Source organism: Hyperoodon ampullatus, assembly GCF_949752795.1.
Source record: "Hyperoodon ampullatus genome assembly, chromosome: X".
Classification (NCBI taxonomy): domain Eukaryota; kingdom Metazoa; phylum Chordata; class Mammalia; order Artiodactyla; family Ziphiidae; genus Hyperoodon; species Hyperoodon ampullatus.
In genome coordinates this window covers 42,852,479-42,871,234 of record NC_136913.1, presented here as the reverse complement: position 1 = coordinate 42,871,234, position 18,756 = coordinate 42,852,479, and the positions used below count along the sequence as shown (strand labels likewise).

The following is an 18,756-nucleotide window of genomic DNA, read 5'->3' as shown; positions in this document are numbered from 1 at the left end:
ATGTTCGCTACATGTTTGTTTTCTCAGCAAAAACTCCTATATATCCTGGCTCCTCCCTTACCTCTTTGGGGAAGTTCCTCAGAGCTATCTGAGAGGCTGTCTCCCAGGCTACAGTTCTCAGTAAGGTCCCTGAATAAAACATATACATATATATTCTTTTTTTTAATATTCTTTTCCATTATGGTTTTTCATAGGATACCGAATATAGGTCTCTGTGCTATACAGTAGGACCTTGTTGTTGATCCATTCTATATATAAAAGCTTACATCTGCTAACACCAACCTCCCACTCCATCCCTCCCCCAAACCCCTCCCCTTGACAACCACAAGTCTGTTCTCTATGTCCATGAGTCTGTTCTGTTTCACAGAGAGGTTCATTTGTGTCACATTTTAGATTCCACATATAAGTGATATCATATGGTATTTGTCTTTCTCTGTCTGACTTATTTCACTTTGCATAATGCCCTCCAGGTCCACCATGTTGCTGCAATTGGCATTATTTCATTCTTTTTTATAGCTGAGTAGTATTCCATTGTATATATCTACCACATTTTCTTTATCCATCTGTTAATGGACATTTAGGTTGTTTCCATGTCTTGGCTATTGCAAACAGTGCTGCTATGAACATAGGGGTGCACATATCTTTTTGGATTAGAGTCTGAATAAAATATGACTTGCAACTTTTAGGCTGTACATTGTTCTTCAGTTGACAGGCTTATTCAACAGATCTGGAATGGGGCCTGATATTCTAATAAACTCTAGGTGATGCTGATGCTGATGGTCTACAGGCCACACTTTGAGTAGCAAGGGAGGAATGGCTAAAGAAATAGAATAAAGTGTTACAGGAAATCTATACAGAGGACTGTGTAAGCACCAAAGAGGGGCTGCGCCTTTGTGAGAGTTAGAAAAGGCTTCGTAAAGAAGGAGCCTGATGAGCTGAGCCTTGTTCTCTGGGTGATTGCAGGGAAAAAGTCAAGAGGTCTACACTGTAGTTCAGTGATTATGGTTTGAGTTGGACAGGCCATCTAAATTTTCTGACCCTCAAATTTATCATCTGTAAAATGAGGGATTGAAAATGTCCATATGCTTCACAGTCCTAAAACTAGATGACTCTAATGAGACAATTTTTTTTTTTTGGCCACACCACACGGCATGCAGGATCTTAGTTCCTCGACCAGGGATCAAACCCATGCCCCCTGCAGTGGAAGCACGGAGTCTTAACCACTGGACCGCCAGGGAAGTCCTGGGATAATATTTTTTTTTTTTTTTTTGCAGTATGTGGGCCTCTCACTGTTGTGGCCTCTCCCGTTGCGGAGCACAGGCTCCGGACACACAGGCCCAGCGGCCATGGCTCACAGGCCCAGCCGCTCCGCGGCATGTGGGATCTTCCCAGACTGGGGCACGAACCCATTTCCCCTGCATCGGCAGGCGGACTCTCAACCACTGCGCCACCAGGGAAGCCCTGGGATAAATTTTAAAATCACTTAATATATGCTCAGTTTAGAAGTTAGGGTGAAATAGTATAAAAGGTTCTATTAATGAGCCTAACAAACTGACCTACAATTGACAAATGAAAGTACATCAATCAATAAGAGAACAGCACTTAAGTCTTAACAGCCTCTTATATGTGTTTTCTCTTATTCAGTTGCCTATTTGTAGGTGGGTGTATGGCTTCACAACTGAACTACTTTAAAAGATTACCATACTACTTTGCTCAGCACAGTAATACTTAACATCCATAAAGCACCATTTCAAGGCACTTTACAAACATCAGTTAATTACTTGTCACACCACTTGCAAGTTACTTTTCATTAGTCCAATTTCTAGTGGACAGATTAAACTGAAATGGGGAAGACAGACCCCAGAGGGAGGATCAGAGCCGAGAGAAGGATGCTGGGGGCTCCCTGCTACCTGTGCGCCTGCTCCCACAACATCTACTTATAGGTAAGAACCTGCCCTAACCAGGAAAGCACCAAAACACTAGAAAAGGAAAAAAAAAAACAAAAAACGCTGCTTCTGAACATCTTGCTGGAGTTGGCCACTAAAAGCCAAAAATGTCACAAATGTCAAAGGAAAGAGAAGAAGTAGTATAAAGGTTTACTGCCTCCCCACCTGAGTAGGACCGATTGCCACCGTCTTCAAACACTCGACCAAAAAAGGAAACCAAGGGCCTCCCTGGTGGCGCAGTGGTTGAGAGTCCGCCTGCCGATGCAGGGGACACGGGTTCGTGCCCCAGTCCGGGAGGATCCCGCGTGCCGCGGAGCGGCTGGGCCCGTGAGCCATGGCCGCTGAGCCTGCGCGTCCGGAGCCTGTGCTCCGCAACGGGAGAGGCCACAACAGTGAGAGGCCCGCGAAACGCAAAAAAAAAAAAAAAAAAAAAAAAAAAGGAAACCAAGTCAACGGTGAATGACTCCGTTTTCACAAAAAAAGTTTTCATTACTAAAATTCGAATGAAATGTGGCTTTTTTTAGTGTTACACTTTTAAAGGATATTTTCTAGAATGGATTTTGAAGGAGTAATCATACCTTAATTACAGTATCTTCTTGTCCTATGTAAAACAGAGTTAAATATGACCCTTTTATTATTTATTTATTTATTTTGGCCGCACCATGCAGCATGCAGGATCTTACTTCCCTGACCAGGGATCCAACCCGTGGCCCCTGCATTGGGAGCACGGACTCTTAACCACTGGATCACCAGGGAAGTCCCTAAATATGTCCCTTTTAAATGAGAAAAACACAGTGCTTTGTGACCACCTAGAGGGGTGGGATAGGGAAGGTGGGAGGGAGACACAAGAGGGAGGAGATATGGGGATAGATGTATACGTATAGCTGATTCACTTTGTTATACAGCAGAAACTAACACACCATTGTAAAGCAATTACACTCCAATAAAGATGTTTAAAAAAAAGATAAAATCATAACTCACACAAACATAAAATGAAAAAAAACTGAGAAAAAATTTAAACTCAGCACAGCAAGAATTATCCAATAAGTAGGAAGTAATTTTTGCTACTATCTTGCACAGTTCTGTTTTTTCCCCCAAATGCTCTAAATATACATGTAGAAGCTTTATACGTAGAAATAATGATAATAAATGTTATTTTTTAAACTAACCAATCTGCAGTTTCTCTGATATATGGGCTGGGAGAGGGAGAAATTGGGTACAAAGGCTGATAAATTTGGTAGCAATTCAAAAATAAGGTCCATTTGTATAAACCTGAAAGTATATCGCAAACAATTCACTATTTTCTTAAATATGGAAGAAAAAGATGCCTAATCTTAGTAAGTATTCAATCATAAGAAAATGTATCTTTTAACAAAGGGAGCATGATATTGGAAATTCCTTAGATTAAAACAGGTTTTCTACTTCCTTTGCATTTCTCCAGAGTGCTTTGTACACACAACATGGCATACAGTTCATTTCTCATTAACATAAGACAGATTAGACCATTGTATTTTACTTTTATCATTAAAAAATTTGTGTCATGATCATATTTTGGTACACGTATGAGTAAATATATGTTATAGAAGTGCTCTTCAAAAATTAGTGTTAATTCATTTTCATTTTAACAATATTTATTACAAATCACATTTTATAAACACTAGATAAATTACATACAAAAGCTAGATATAAATATACAGAAGCAAAAACAGCAGTACTATTAACACAAGAGAAATAAGCTAATATAATGTCTAAACATGTATATCTTAATAAAATTACTAAGTTTTCATTGCTAATACTTTTTCATGAATTAAAAATCTATTCAGAAATGAAATGTAGAATACTCTAATTACAATCAAGGTTTAGAATGATAGAAACAACAACCGTAGCACTACTTATTTTTTAAAAATCTTTTCAAACATTCAGAAGCAAAGAACTGTCCTGAAAGACAAATTAAACTTGGGTAAAAGCTCTTATCTAACTGAAGAGTATAAAATTTTAGGCTTTGGTTAATAGATACTAAATTTAGTGGAAATTTTTAAATTAACATCTCCCGTATATGTAATATTCCTGAGTTTTTGCTAAAATACCATAGGTAAAATAAAGAACTCAATTTACAGCGTTGTATAACATTGTATTATATTTCTGAAAAACAAAGTATTGTGATTTTTTAAACTGTGAATAATGGGATTTAATAATGTAATTATGGGAGCTTCCCTGGTGGCGCAGTGGTTGAGAGTCCACCTGCTGATGCAGGGCACACAGGTTCATGCCCCGGTCCGGGAAGATCCCACATGCCGCAGAGCGGCTGGGCCTGTGAGCCATGGCCGCTGAGCCTGCGCGTCCGGAGCCTGTGCTCCGCAATGGGAGAGGCCACAACAGTGAGAGGCCCACGTACCGCAAAAAAAAAAAAAAAAAAAAAAAAGTAATTATGATCAGAAAGAATATGTTTAATTTAGCTTACCTATGAGAAAAATTAATGTCCTCTGACTACTACTTGGCAAAGCTCATTTGTAAATTATGATAAAAATTATATCAAACCCATCACTGATTTTTGTTTGTATCTTATGAATTCATTTTGATTTAAAGGATAGGTTATGTAGAATAGAATGCTCTTGTAGAAAGACTGAAATGATACAATGCTAATACAAGGTGAGGCACAGGGTAGGTGGTCAATATTACTTACTAATTTAAAGTGAAGTCTTTTAATGTATTATTTCTGAACATCGACACACAATTCAATGCAATAGTTGTAAATGAATCTGAAAATATCCACAAAAATATTTTCAGTTTAAACACGAAAATACATTATTAGTAACAATCATAAGAGGAATTTTTACAAGTGATTATTTTCAGCCTTAGTTTTATCAAAACATAGTTAAATTTAAGGTTCCTTTTAAAAATAGACCTATGAAAGCTAACTTCTTATTAGCTGCTCTGTGTGGTGTAGATGGCAGGTTCAGTCCATTCTCACAAGGTCAGCCTATCAAGATCTTCTGATTACCTTACGTTACAACAAACCCCTTAAAACAGAGTTTCCCCTGGGCACTGAATCGATTTGCCTAAGGATTGGTCCAAGAATGTGGATTTTTAAACAAGTAGCTCTCCCCTGGTCCCTGGTAAATTATTACGGTCAGGTTGATCTGGAAAATAATGTTTTAAAGCAACCAAAATAATTTTATCATATTTGAACATTGATGGATAGAAGTGGCATATCTAATGAAAATCAAGTTTATCTAGCTTGTTAATAATCTGCATAGCTTATCACTATGCTTAAGTATTTCTTACCTAAATGTTGCAAGGCTTTGTTTTAATTCTAATAGCTCATAAGAGCTGATAAAACAATGATCACTTTTTTGAACTGCTGGTGATTGGGCTTCTATAGTTTCAGTGTTGTATATACCTTTTCTTACCAGGAAGCAGAAGAGTCATCTAACAGTTGTATTCAAAAACTAAACAATGTGGAATTTATTCAAATAATCATACTACTCACAAAGTAGTCTTTAAACAGCTATACCAACATCAGTTAGTAGAGTTACTTGCAAAACTGGTTATCAAATACCTATTAATTAAAAAATCTTAATTTACGAAGTATTATGTCAACTCTGTATACAAAATTTCATTTGCCATATTATGCAACTAGGAAACAAATATTTAACTGGATGTATATACATGAAAAAAATGCACATAGGTTCATTCTAACTGATCTGCTAGTAACGAATCCTTCTAAATTAAAAAAGAAAATAAGCAATGGAATATATTCTCAAATATCATGGAGTACTGAGGAAAGTGTAAATTAGAGATTTGAAAGAACGTTTAATTAGGACTAAAATCATGAACTGTTAGCCACTTCTATTTTCTAATAACAGTATCATATGCAGAGAAACAAAACCTACAAGCTCACTGAACTGGGTTAAATGGTTTTTAAGCTGATTAAAACTACTTAATTTAAAATGAACTCTTTTTGAACCTCAAGTAAATGATGCAGTATTCAACAATTTATTTTAAAAATGACTTTAACAACTTTAGCATCAGTAAAAAAAAAACATTGCTAATACACAAATTGAAAAGGGCTTAAAATCAAGTCCTTGGTTCCACATTGCATTTCATATTCCCATTTGTATATCAGCAAAGTTGTAGAAGCTGTCTATATCTCCAGATGCCGCATCCTTGCTTTCTGACACAAACATCTATGTTAAACATAAAAGAGACAAAAAATACATGCTAGTAATCCCCAAATTCCAAAGCCCACATTCTTCACAGAACAGTCACAGGCTTGCTATTTAAAAGAAATTCAAGTACATCATTTATAATATTTGTGGATTTTCTGTAGAATTCATGCAATATAGTTTCAAAAGCTATGATGTAATTGAGCTCTTTTAAAAGCACTTAAGATATAATTAAGATCTTTGCTTTCATAATACTTAAGTTGTATTTTATTACACTTGGAATTTCAGTTTTTAAAATATGTAACAGTCAATATTATGAAAGCTATGAATAAAGAGGTTTATTTAAAGAACTCTTAATTTCTTCTATTTTCTAAATAAGAATCTCAATAGGCTGAGAAGGAAAACTTGAGATTATCTTTTTCAAAGCTGCTAAAGATATATTACTAATTTTAAATTAACTATTTTCCAAACATCAACAAAGCAGTACTCAATAGAACCCTTCAAAAACAGCTTTTATAAATGGCAGCCAGAAATTAGAGGAGACCTGGGTTCTATTTAGCTTTATAATAAACTAGCTGTATGAGGCTGACAATTTAATAAACCTCTCTGGGCTCAGTTTCCACATATGTAAAATCAGAAAGTTGGATTAGATAATCTTTAACTCATTCAGATCTAAAAACTCCAAATCATATAATCATTTTCTCTCTGTTTCCTTTTCTATTCAATTTGATTTGCCTTCTCCCTTAGTACTGTTGAGATGATAAAATGAGACAAAAGACAAAGTACTTTAAATTATGCAAATTCAAGGGACCATAAGCCAAATCAGACTACAAAATCAAAAATTTCCTCTCAGATAGTTATCAAAAAACCCCAGTTATATATACTCATGTAGTCCTCTTATAATGTTTGGTTTTTAAGCTATATTAAGTTGTTTAAGTTTGAAATATTCAGATACAGCAACCTCATCAACCATATCTAGAAAATACCTACATGTAGTGATTTCTAGATATAGCTCAACTTCAAGTTTTGATCAAGTATTACTGAAGCAAATGAAAATGAACACTGGGCAATAGGATTGTCCATCTAAAGTATACAGTCTTAGAGATATAACATTTTCAACATATCACTACTTTTAAAAAAGGAAGAACTTGAAGAGACATTTGGTGAGACATTTTACTTTAGAAACATGTATTATTGAAGGTTTTTAATAAGTAGATACTTTGTAAATTTTTAACCTATTAAAATTTTAGTTTGGCAAGGAAAAACCAAAGCTTAGCTCCCAATTATTTACCATAAATTCTAAAAATCATGATGTGCTGAAAATACTATTTAATTGTAAGGAAAAGGAAAGGAAAGGAAAGGTTTGAATGAAATATAGTCAATAAAATCTTGTACCTTGGTCCCACTGAATATCTCGTTGACAATAAGTTGACATCCTTCTACAGCACCATCTCCATTGAACTCCAAGGCAATAACAGGACCTATAAGCAAACCCAAGAAGTGTTGTCTTAACATGAATATAAATCTATTCTCAAATTAATCTTTTTATTCTTCCCTGAAGAATCTTCAGCATCTTCTTTGGGGGTAAGAGAAAAGAAAGAAGGGAATAGACAGATGGGACACGTCACTTCAGCTACTTCCTACTCTAATAATAAAACGAATTAACATAGAGTCTCATCACATAACAAGTAGCTTCAGTGCCATTATAGGACTAGTGTCACACTTTTAAGTGTTGTAAATAGTCTGGCTTTTCTGGTATTCATACTTCTACGAAAACCATAAAAAGTACAAAAAAATAGTTGATAAAATAACAAATAAGATCAGAAGCTATTCAAATCATTTTGCTAGGCAGCCAGTCTTGCTTCCAACTCTCCTACTTACCAGCCAAGTTCTGGGCCACGAATAATGAAGCTAAGCCAAGTAGGAATTGAGGCCAGGCACCAAAAGTAATGACCATCTGAAAGTATTTTTCCTGAATGTGCCATAATACTATATTCTAGAATCAACGACCAAGTTTTTATTTTTTAATTCTCCAAATAGGATATTTGTGCCTCCTTTCCCATATTTATTTGATTACTTATAAACCACCTGTACTTTAAATTCTGATACAAAGATTCGTGATTCAGTTTGGCTTGGATTTAAATGTAGCATTGGAACTACTGGTGTCAAACTGTTGGCAAACATGGCTGTAAGTGAGCCAAACAAAACAAGCCTTTCAATTCAATTAAATTTTTTTCCACTATCACTATATTCCTAATAGATTTGCTTTTTATCTCCTTCAGTAATGGAGAAGTCCTGACCTCCAGGAAATTACAAATTTCTTTAAAAAGACATAAATCTACAATCCTGCAGCCTCTGGAACAAAAACCACATTCACAGAAAGACAGACAAGATGAAAAGGCAGAGGGCTATGTACCAGATGAAGGAACAAGATAAAACCCCAGAAAAACAACTAAATGAAGTGGAGATAGGCAACCTTCGAGAAAAAGAATTCAGAATAATGATAATGAAGATGATCCAGGACCTCAGAAAAAGAATGGAGGCAAAGACTGAGAAGATGAAAGAAATGTTTAACAAAGACCTGGAAGAATTAAAGAACAAACAAACAGAGATGAACAATACAATAACTGAAAAGAAAACTACACTAGAAGGAATCAATAGCAGAATAACTGAGGCAGAAGAACAGATAGGTGACCTGGAAGACAGAATGGTGGAATTCACTGCTGCAGAACAGAATAAAGAAAAAAGAATGAAAAGAAATGAAGACAGCCTAAGAGACCTCTGGGACAACATTAAAAGCAACAACATTCGCATTATAGGGGTCCCAGAAGGAGAAGAGAGAGAGAAAGGACCTGAGAAAATCTTTGAAGAGATTATAGTCGAAAACTTCCCTAACATGGGAAAGGAAAAAGCCACCCAAGTCCAGGAAGTGCAGAGAGTCCCAGGCAGGATAAACCCAAGGGGAAACACGCCGAGACACACAGTAATCAAATTGGCAAAAATTAAAGAAAAAGAAAAATTATTGAAAGCAGCAAGGGAAAAATGACAAATAACATATAAGGGAACTCCCATAAGGTTAACAGCTGATTTCTCAGCAAAAACTCTACAAGCCAGAAGGGAGTGGCAGGATATACTTAAAGTGATGAAAGGGAAGAACCTAAAACCAAGATTACTCTACCCAGCAAGGATCTCATTCAGATTCGATGGAGAAATCAAAAGCTTTACAAACAAGCAAAAGCTAAGAGAATTCAGCACCATCAAACCAGCTCTACAACAAATGCTAAAGGAACTTCTCTAAGTGGGAAACACAAGAGAAGAAAAGGACCTACAAAAACAAACCCAAAACAATTAAGAAAATGGTAATAGGAATATACATATTGATGATTACCTTAAGCATGAATGGATTAAATGCTCCAAGCAAAAGACACAGGCTTGCTGAATGGATACAAAAACAAGACCCATATATATGCTGTCTACAAGAGATGTACTTCAGACCTAGGGACACATACAGACTGAAAGTGAGGGGATGGAAAAAGATATTCCATGCAAATGGAAATCAAAAGAAAGCTGGAGTAGCAATACTCATAACAGATAAAATAGACTTTAAAACAAAGAATGTTACAAGAGACAAGGAAGGACACTACATAATGATCAAGGGATTAATCCAAGAAGAAGATATAACAATTATAAATATATATGCACCCAACATGGGGGACCCTCAATACCTAAGGCAACTGCTAGCAGCTGTAAAAGAGGAAATTGACAGGAATACAATAATAGTGGGGGACTCTAACACCTCACTTACACCAATGGACAGATCATCCAAAATGAAAACAAATAAGGAAACACAAGCTTTAAATGACACAATAGACCACATAGATTTAATTGCTATTTATAGGACATTCCATCCAAAAACAGCAGATTACACTTTCTTCTCAGATGCACACGGAACATTCTCCAGGATAGAACACATCTTGTGTCACAAATCAAGACTCAGAAAATTTAAGAAAATTGAAATCATATCAAGCACCTTTTCTGACCACAATGCTATGAGATTAGAAATCAATTACAGGGAAAAAAAGTAAAAAACACAAACACATGGAGGCTAAACAATACGTTACTAAATAACCAAGAGATCACTGAAGAAATAAAAGAGGAAATCAAAAAATACCTAGAGACAAATGACAACAAAAACACGATGATACAAAACCTATGGGATGCAGCAAAAGCAGTTCTAACAGGGAAGTATATAGCAATACAAGCCTACCTAAAGAAACAAGAAAAATCTCAAATAAACAATATAACCTTATACCTAAAGGAACTAGAGAAAGAAGAACAAACAAAACCCAAAGTTAGTAGAAGGAAAGAAATCATAAAGATCAGAGCAGAAATAAATGAAATAGAAACAAAGAAAATAATAGCAAAGATCAATAAACCTAAAAGCTGGTTCTTCGAGAAGATAAACAAAACTGATAAACCATTGGCCAGACTCATGAAGAAAAAGAGGGAGAGGACTCAAATCAATAAAATTACAAATGAAAAATGGGAAGTTACAACAGACACCACAGAAATACAAAGCATCCTAAGAGACTACTACAAGCAACTCTATGCCAATAAAATGGACAACCTGGAAGAAATGGACAAATTCTTAGAAAGGAATAACCTTCCAAGACTGAACCAGGAAGAAATAGAAAATATGAACAGACCAATCACAAGCACTGAAATAGAAACTGTGATTAAAAATATTCCAACAAACAAAAGTCCAGGACCAGATGGCTTCACAGGTGAATTCTATCAAACATTTAGGGAAGAGCTAACACCCATCCTTCTCAAACTCTTCCAAAAAACTGAGGAGGAAGGAACACTCCCAAACTCATTCTACGAGGGCACCATCACCCTGATACCAAAACCAGACAAAGATACTACAAAAGAAGAAAATTACAGACCAATATCACTGATGAATATAGATGCAAAAATTCTCAACAAAATACTAGCAAATAGAATCCAACAACACATTAAAAGGATCATACACCAGGATCAAGTGGGATTTATCCCAGGGATGCAAGGATTCTTCAATATACGCAATATATGCAAATCAATCAATGTGATACACCATATTAACAAACTGAAGAATAAAAACCATATGATCATCTCAATAGATGCAGAAAAGGTTTTGACAAAATTCAACACGCATTTATGATAAAAACTCTCCAGAAAGTGGGCATAGAGGGAACCTACCTCAGCATAATAAAGGCCATATACAACAAACCCACAGCAAACATCATTGTCAATGGTGAAAAACTGAAAGCATTTCCTCTAAGATGAGGAACAAGACAGTCTCAGCACTACTATTCAACATAGTTTTGGAAGTCCTAGCCATGGCAATCAGAGAAGAAAAAGAAATAAAAGGAATACAAATTGGAAAAGAAAAAGTAAAACTGTCACTGTTTGCAGATGACATGATACTATACCTAGAGAATCCTAAAGATGCCACCAGAAAACTACTAGAGCTAATCAATGAATTTGGTAAAGTAGCAGGATACAAAATTAATGCACAGAAATCTCTGGCATTCCTATACACTAATGATGAAAAATCTGAAAGAGAAATTAAGGAAACACTCCCATTTACCATTGCAACAAAAAGAATAAAATACCCAGGAATAAACCTACCTAGGGAGACAAAAGACCTGTATGCAGAAAACTGTAAGACACTGATGAAAGAAATTAAAGATGATACCAACAGATGGAGAGATATACCATGTTCCTGGATTGGAAGAGTCCATATTGTGAAAATGACTCTACTACCCAAAGCAATCTACAGATACAATGCAATCCCTATCAAATTACCAATGGCATTTTTTTTTGGAACTAGAACAAAAAATCTAAAAATTTGTATGGAGACACAAGAGACCCCGAATAGCCAAAGCACTCTTGAGGGAAAAAAACGGAGCTGGAGGAATCAGACTCCCTGACTTCAGACTATACTACAAAGCAACAGTAATCAAGACAATATGGTACTGGCACAAAAACAGAAACATAGATCAATGGAACAAGATAGAAAGTCCAGAGATAAACCCACGCACCTATGGTCAACTAATCTACGACAAAGGAAGCAAGGAAATACAATGGAGAAAAGACAGTCTCTTCAGTAAGTGGTGCTGGGAAAACTGGACAGCTACATGTAAAAGAATGAAATTAGAACACTCCCTAACACCATACACAAAAGTAAAATCAAAATGGATTAGAGACCTAAATGTAAGACTGGACACTATAAAACTCTTAGAGGAAAACATAGGAAGAACACTCTTTGACATAAATCACAGCAAGATCTTTTTTGATCCACCTCCTAGAGTAATGGAAATAAAAACAAAAATAAACAAATGGGACCTAACAAAACTTCAAAGCTTTTGCACAGCAAAGGAAACCATAAACAAGACCAAAAGACAACCCTCAGAATGGGAGAAAATATTTGCAAACAAATCAATGGACAAAGGATTAATCTCCAAAACATATAAACAGCTCATGCAGCTCAATATCAAAAAAACAAACAACCCAATCCAAAAATGAGCAGAAGACCTGTATAGACATTCCTCCAAAGAAGACATACAGATGGCCGAGAAGCACATGAAAAGCTGCTCAACATCCCTAATTATTAGAGAAATGCAAATCAAAACTACAATGAGGTATCACCGCACACCAGGTAGAATGGGCATTATCAGAAAATCTACAAACAACAAATGCTGGAGAGGGTGTGGAGAAAAGGGAACCCTCTTGCACTGTTGGTGGGAATGTAAGTTGATACAGCCACTATGGAGAACAGTATGGAGGTTCCTTAAAAAACTAAAAATAGAATTACCATATGATCCAGCAATCCCACTACTGGTCATATACCCAGAGAAAACCATAATTCAAAAAGACACATGCACCCCAATGTTCACTGCAGCACTATTTACAATAGCCAGGTCATGGAAGCAACCTAAATGCCCATCGAGCAACGAATGGATAAAGAAGATGTGGTCCAAAAAAAAAAAAAAAGATGTGGTACATATATACAATGGAATATTACTCAGCCATAAAAAGGAACAAAATTGAGTCATTTGTTGAGACGTGGATGGATCTAGAGACTGTCATACAAAGTGAAGTAAGTCAGAAAGAGAAAAACAAATATCGTATATTAACGCATATATGTGGAACGTAGAAAAATGGTACAGATGAACCAGTTTGGAGGGCAGAAATTGAGACACAGATGTGGAGAAGAAACGTATGGACACCAAGGAGGGAAAGCGGTGGGGTGGTGGTGGTGGTGGTGGTGTGATGAATTGGGTGATTGGGATTGACATGTATACACTGTCATAAAATTGATGACTAATAAGAACCTGCTGTATAAAAAAATAAATTAAATAAAATTTAAAAATTCAAGAAAAAGACATAAATCTATTGAACAATATGGAACAAGTGAGAAAAATGAAGTATTAAGGAATGAAATACTAAGGTGAATGTAGTCATGTGCCACAGAACAAGGCACAAGAAGGAGAGAAAAGGCTTGTGATTTAATACAGACAACAAATATAGAAAAGGCAGGATATATCACAGTCGACTGTACAATTAGATACAGAGAACGAGTTAAGGTATGAGTTTTGCAGTATCACAGTATATAGATCAAGATGGGTACTGAGTAAAGAAAAGAAGGTAACTGGGGAATATTTTCTCAGAAAAATGGATGATTCTATGTCTGGGGCAAGAAATGCGTAAGATCAACCTCAAATATCATGTTGAGCCAAAAAGCAATGAGGCTATCAAAGGCCAATAGGGTTTTATCAAAAGGATACAGGAGCCAGCTTGAAGAGGCTCCTAATGACCAAAGATGAGACATGGTGAGATCAGAAGGAATAATGCCTGCAATTTATCGAAACATACTGAATATATAAAGTCATGAGCTCATAATGATATTCAGAAGAGACACAAACAAAATTCACTGAACACCACTATAGGTTGCTAGGGCACTGACTTTTTACTCTGAAAATCGATGCTTAATTATTTCTCCTTTATTTACTCTGCTTTTCTGATATGAAGCATATTTCAAGTTAGCCAAACAGCTCAGTGTACAAGAAGTTCTGTTAACATCCATTAATAAATGCAGAGGTAATGACACAATTAGAAAATGATCATTTTGAAACTCCTAATAAAATAACTGGATCAGGCAACAATCATCAATGGCTTTAGCATCCCATAGGGAAGACTGACAGGAAACTCTACAATAAAAAGACTGTCACCACCTGAGCCTAACAATATTGGCATCACTAGAAGTACAACAATCAAATATTATGTGCCATCTCATTATAGGAAATAGTACCACCTGTGAAATATTCCCCCCAAAAAACTAAACCTGAGTGTAAACAAGGCTTTGATTTAACTTCTAATCTACAAGAACTATAGAGGAACAAATTAAACAAACCCATGCATACTACAGGACAACTGACCACATTTCTTTTACAAGACGAAGGCACGAAACAAACAGGGGAGGGAGAACACCTGTTTCTGGTTAAGAGCGATATAAGATACAAAATAACCACATACAGTGAGTGAGTGTGCCAGTTTTAGATCTGGATCAAATTAACTGTAAAAATACATAAAGAATGTTTTAGACAATTAGGGAAATTTGAACATGGACTAGTTAGTTGATGATATTAAGACACTGTTAACCATGTTAGATGTGATAATACACCCCACTTAAGAAAACATTTGTGTAGCTGTCAAATTGTTAATCTTATGGTATATAAAATATATCTGAATAAAACTGTTATTAGAAAGCATTCATTTTTAACTTCACTTTGTTTAAGACACATACTGAAATATTTAGGGATGAAATGACAAGACATGTCAAAATTTGATTAAAATATTTTAGCAAACAGGAGAATATATAGATTATTTTTTAAAGTATGGCAAAAGGTTGATAAAACTGGGGGATGGGTACACATGGGGTCACTGGAAGCTACTTCTGAGTAGAAACAGTACATTTGGAAATTTGCAAAAAAGAGTTTAAAAAGCATTTCAAACCGAATAAATATTGAACTAAAAAGAAAAATTTGATAATGTAGGGTTTCCAGTTTTGCAGAGAGTAGAAAGTTTGAATTAAGGTAGAATGGAATATGCTTTTATTCAGGATCACTAAAAGAAATACAGTAGATATATCTTTTAAAGTCAGACATTTATTACTGAAAGTTCCTGTATTCTACAAAGACAATATAATCTAGAATTCAGAAATACAATTTTGGTAGAATTACCCAAGTATGTAACTTGGTTGCTATCCTTTGAATAGGATATGAAGAACTTCCAATAAGTGACTTAATTTGCCAACAAAGAAACATCAACAGGGCTTCCCTGGTGGTGCAGTGGTTGAGAGTCCGCCTGCCAATGCAGGGGACATGGGTTTGTGCCCCGGTCTGGGAAGATCCCACATGCCGTGGAGCGGCTGGGCCCGTGAGCCATGGCTGTTGAGCCTGCGTGTCCGGAGCCTGTGCTCTGCAATGGGAGAGGCCACAACAGTGAGAGTTCCACGTGCCGCAAAAAAAAAAAAAAAAAAAAAAAAGAAACATCAACAAAAAAGGTGGACAAGTGCATCAGTTTTGATTAACATGTGTGGACCCTAAATTAAAAAAAAACCTACACCACCAACAATGTGCTTTTTAAGCAGTTCTATTTGTCTCTCTATCTAATGATGAGGACTACAAGTACTTCAAAGTGCTTACTTCAAGTGACTATTTCAAACTGAATTATGAGGTCAACAAGATCACTGGTCATGTTTTTACTGTTTTAATGTGATTGTCTTATCAAATAGCTTGCAGTAGCTTTAAATCTAAATATTTGAACTGTCATGAAAAAATTGTGAGACTTTGAAGTAAACAAAAAAGATTTCTGGATATCCTATCTAATGAACTCTTCTGTGTTATTTAATATGACCTTGGAACAGGTCACTGTCACGTCTCAATTAGGTTACAGCAACAGCCTCCCAGCTGGTCTCTCTGTTTCTCCCTTAGAGTAACCAGAATGATAAAAGCTACATTTTAAAGGGACCATGGCATTCATATGCTCTAAAACCTCCAGTAATATGTCTGTATTTTTCTTATTTTTAATTGTTCTAAAAATAACTGACAGTTTAAAGTAATAATGTGAACAATGCATTAGGTGTTTATAGCATATGTAATAGTAAAATATATAACAGTGACACAAGGATGGGAAGGAAGATTTGAGAATATGATATTATTAGGTCCTTATATACTACAGGTGATGTGTATAATATTATTATAAGGTGGACTCAAATTATTTACATATGTATACTGTAAAACCAAAGGTGACCATTAAATAAGATTTAGGAAAAGAGGTATAAATAGTAAGTCACTACGGGAGGTAAAATGGAATCATTACACAATACCCAATTAAACAGAAAAAGAGGTAACAAAAAACAAAGAACAAATGGAACAGAAAGCAGCTAGCAAGATTGTAGATATTGATCCAATGATATCAATCCCTTTCAATATGAATGGTGCAAACACACCAGTTAAAGACAGACTTCCCTGGTGGTGCAGTGGTTAAGAATCTGCCTACCAATGCAGGGGGTACGGGTTCGAGCCTTGCTCTGGGAAGATCCCACATGCCGCAGAGCAACTAAGCCCGTGCGCCACAACTACTGAGCCTGCGCTCTAGAGCCCACAAGCCACAACTACTGAGCCTGCGAGCCACAACTACTGAAGCCCGTGTGCCTAGAGCCCTGCTCGGCAACAAGAGAAGCCACTGCAATGAGAAGCCCATGCACCACAACAAAGAGTAGCCCCTGCTCACTGCAACTAGAGCAAGCTCGGGGGCAGCAACGAAGACCCAAGGCAGCCAAAAAAAAAAAAAAAAAGACAGAGACTGTCAAATTGGATTGAAAAGCAAGAACCAACTATATGCTGTCTACAAAAAATTCACTTTAGATACACAGACTTTGATAAGTTAAAAGAAAAGGGATAAAGCTTTATGATGAAACACTAACAACCAAACAAAAGCTGGAGTAGCTGTATTTCAGGCAAAGCAGATTTCAGAACAAGGAAGATTATCAGAGACAAAGAGGGACATTACATAATAATAAAGGATTCTTCAAGAAGACATAATCCTAGATGTGTATGCACCTAACGACAGAGTTTCAAAATTCACAAGGCAAAATCTGATAGAGTCTGAGAAAAGAAATAGACGAATCTACAATTACAGTTGAAGACTTTGACACTCCTCTCTTTAATTCATAGAGCAAGTAGGCAGAAAATCAGTAAGGACATAGATGACTTGAATAGCGCTATCAACCAAACCGACCTAGTGGACATTTATAGAACATTTCAGCAAACAAAAGCAGATTATATATTCTTCTCACCTGCGCATAGATTATTCACCAAGATAGACTATATTCTGTTCCAGAAAACAAGCCTTAACTTATTAAAGAAAATAGAAATCATACAATGTGTGTTTTCAGACCATAACAGCATTAATCTAGAAATCAGTAATAGAAACACATCTGGACAATCTCCCAAATGTTTGGAAATTAAACATTATACTTCTAAATTATCCATGGATCAAGTGAAAAGTCTCAAGGGAAACTACTACATCAGGGGTCAGCACACTTTTTCTGTAAAGGGCCAGATGGGAAATATTTTAGGCTTAGTGAGCCATACAATGTCTGTCACAACTAATCATCTCTGCTGTTACAGTGCAATAGCAGCAAAACATAATAAATAAAAGAATGAGTGTGGCTATGCTCCGATAAAACTTCATTTAAAAAACGTACAGTAGGCCATACTTTGCCAAACCCTGAATTAAATGAAAATACATCATATCAAAATTGGCAGAATGCAGCTAAAGCAGCACTTAAAGGAAAATTTCTAACACAAAATACACATACAGTCAATCCTCATTATTTGTGGATTCCTTATTTGCTAATTGCTTACTTGGTAAAATTTATTTTACCAAATAGGTAAAATATTTTACTCAAAATCAATACTTGTCTTTTCATGGTCATTCATGGACACACACAAAGTGGCAAAAAATATGAGCTGCCTGACATGCATGTTTCCAGGTAAATTTGAACAAAGTGATGCTCTGCCTCCTTGTTTCAGCATTCATTCTGTAAACAAGTGGCCTTTTCACAGTCCATCTAGTGCCACATTTTTATACTTTTTGTTGGTAATATCAGTGTTTAAAATGGCCTTCAAATGTAGTGCTCAAGTACAGTCTAATGTTCCTAAGCTTAGGAAACCTGTGATGTGCCTTACAAAGAAAATGTCTGTTAGATAAGCTTCATTCAGGCACAAGTTACAGTGCTGCTGGCTGTGCGTTCAATGTTAATGAATCAAAAACATATCTAAATGAGGTGTCTTTAAAGAGAAGCGCACATACAACAAGGTTATACTGATTGGTTGAAAGAAATGTTGTGACCAGAGACTTGCAGGAACCTAGCCCTGCATTTCTCCTAGGAGTAGCAATTCAGTACTCACTGATTCAGTGTTCACAGCAACTTTATAGAATAGACCTACTGTGAATAATGAGAATCATTCTATTAGAAAAGAAGAAATCAGTAACCCAAACTTAAACCTTAAGAAACTAGAGAAAGAAGAGCA

The 18,756-nt window shown here is 35.9% G+C and overlaps 1 protein-coding gene across 1 annotated transcript in view; it reads right to left on the bottom strand.

Moving 5' to 3' along the window:
- Positions 1-5,919: 5,919 nt before the first annotated feature.
- The window catches only part of RP2 (RP2 activator of ARL3 GTPase), a gene marked incomplete at its 5' end in the record, with an annotated part of 38,590 nt that continues 25,753 nt past the window's right edge, over positions 5,920-18,756 (bottom strand). Inside the window, 2 exons of the mRNA XM_079727480.1 lie at positions 5,920-6,133; positions 7,508-7,593. Coding sequence (XP_079583606.1) covers positions 6,050-6,133; positions 7,508-7,593 — 170 coding nt within the window. The 3' untranslated portion in view covers positions 5,920-6,049. The remainder of the gene's footprint in view (positions 6,134-7,507; positions 7,594-18,756) is intronic.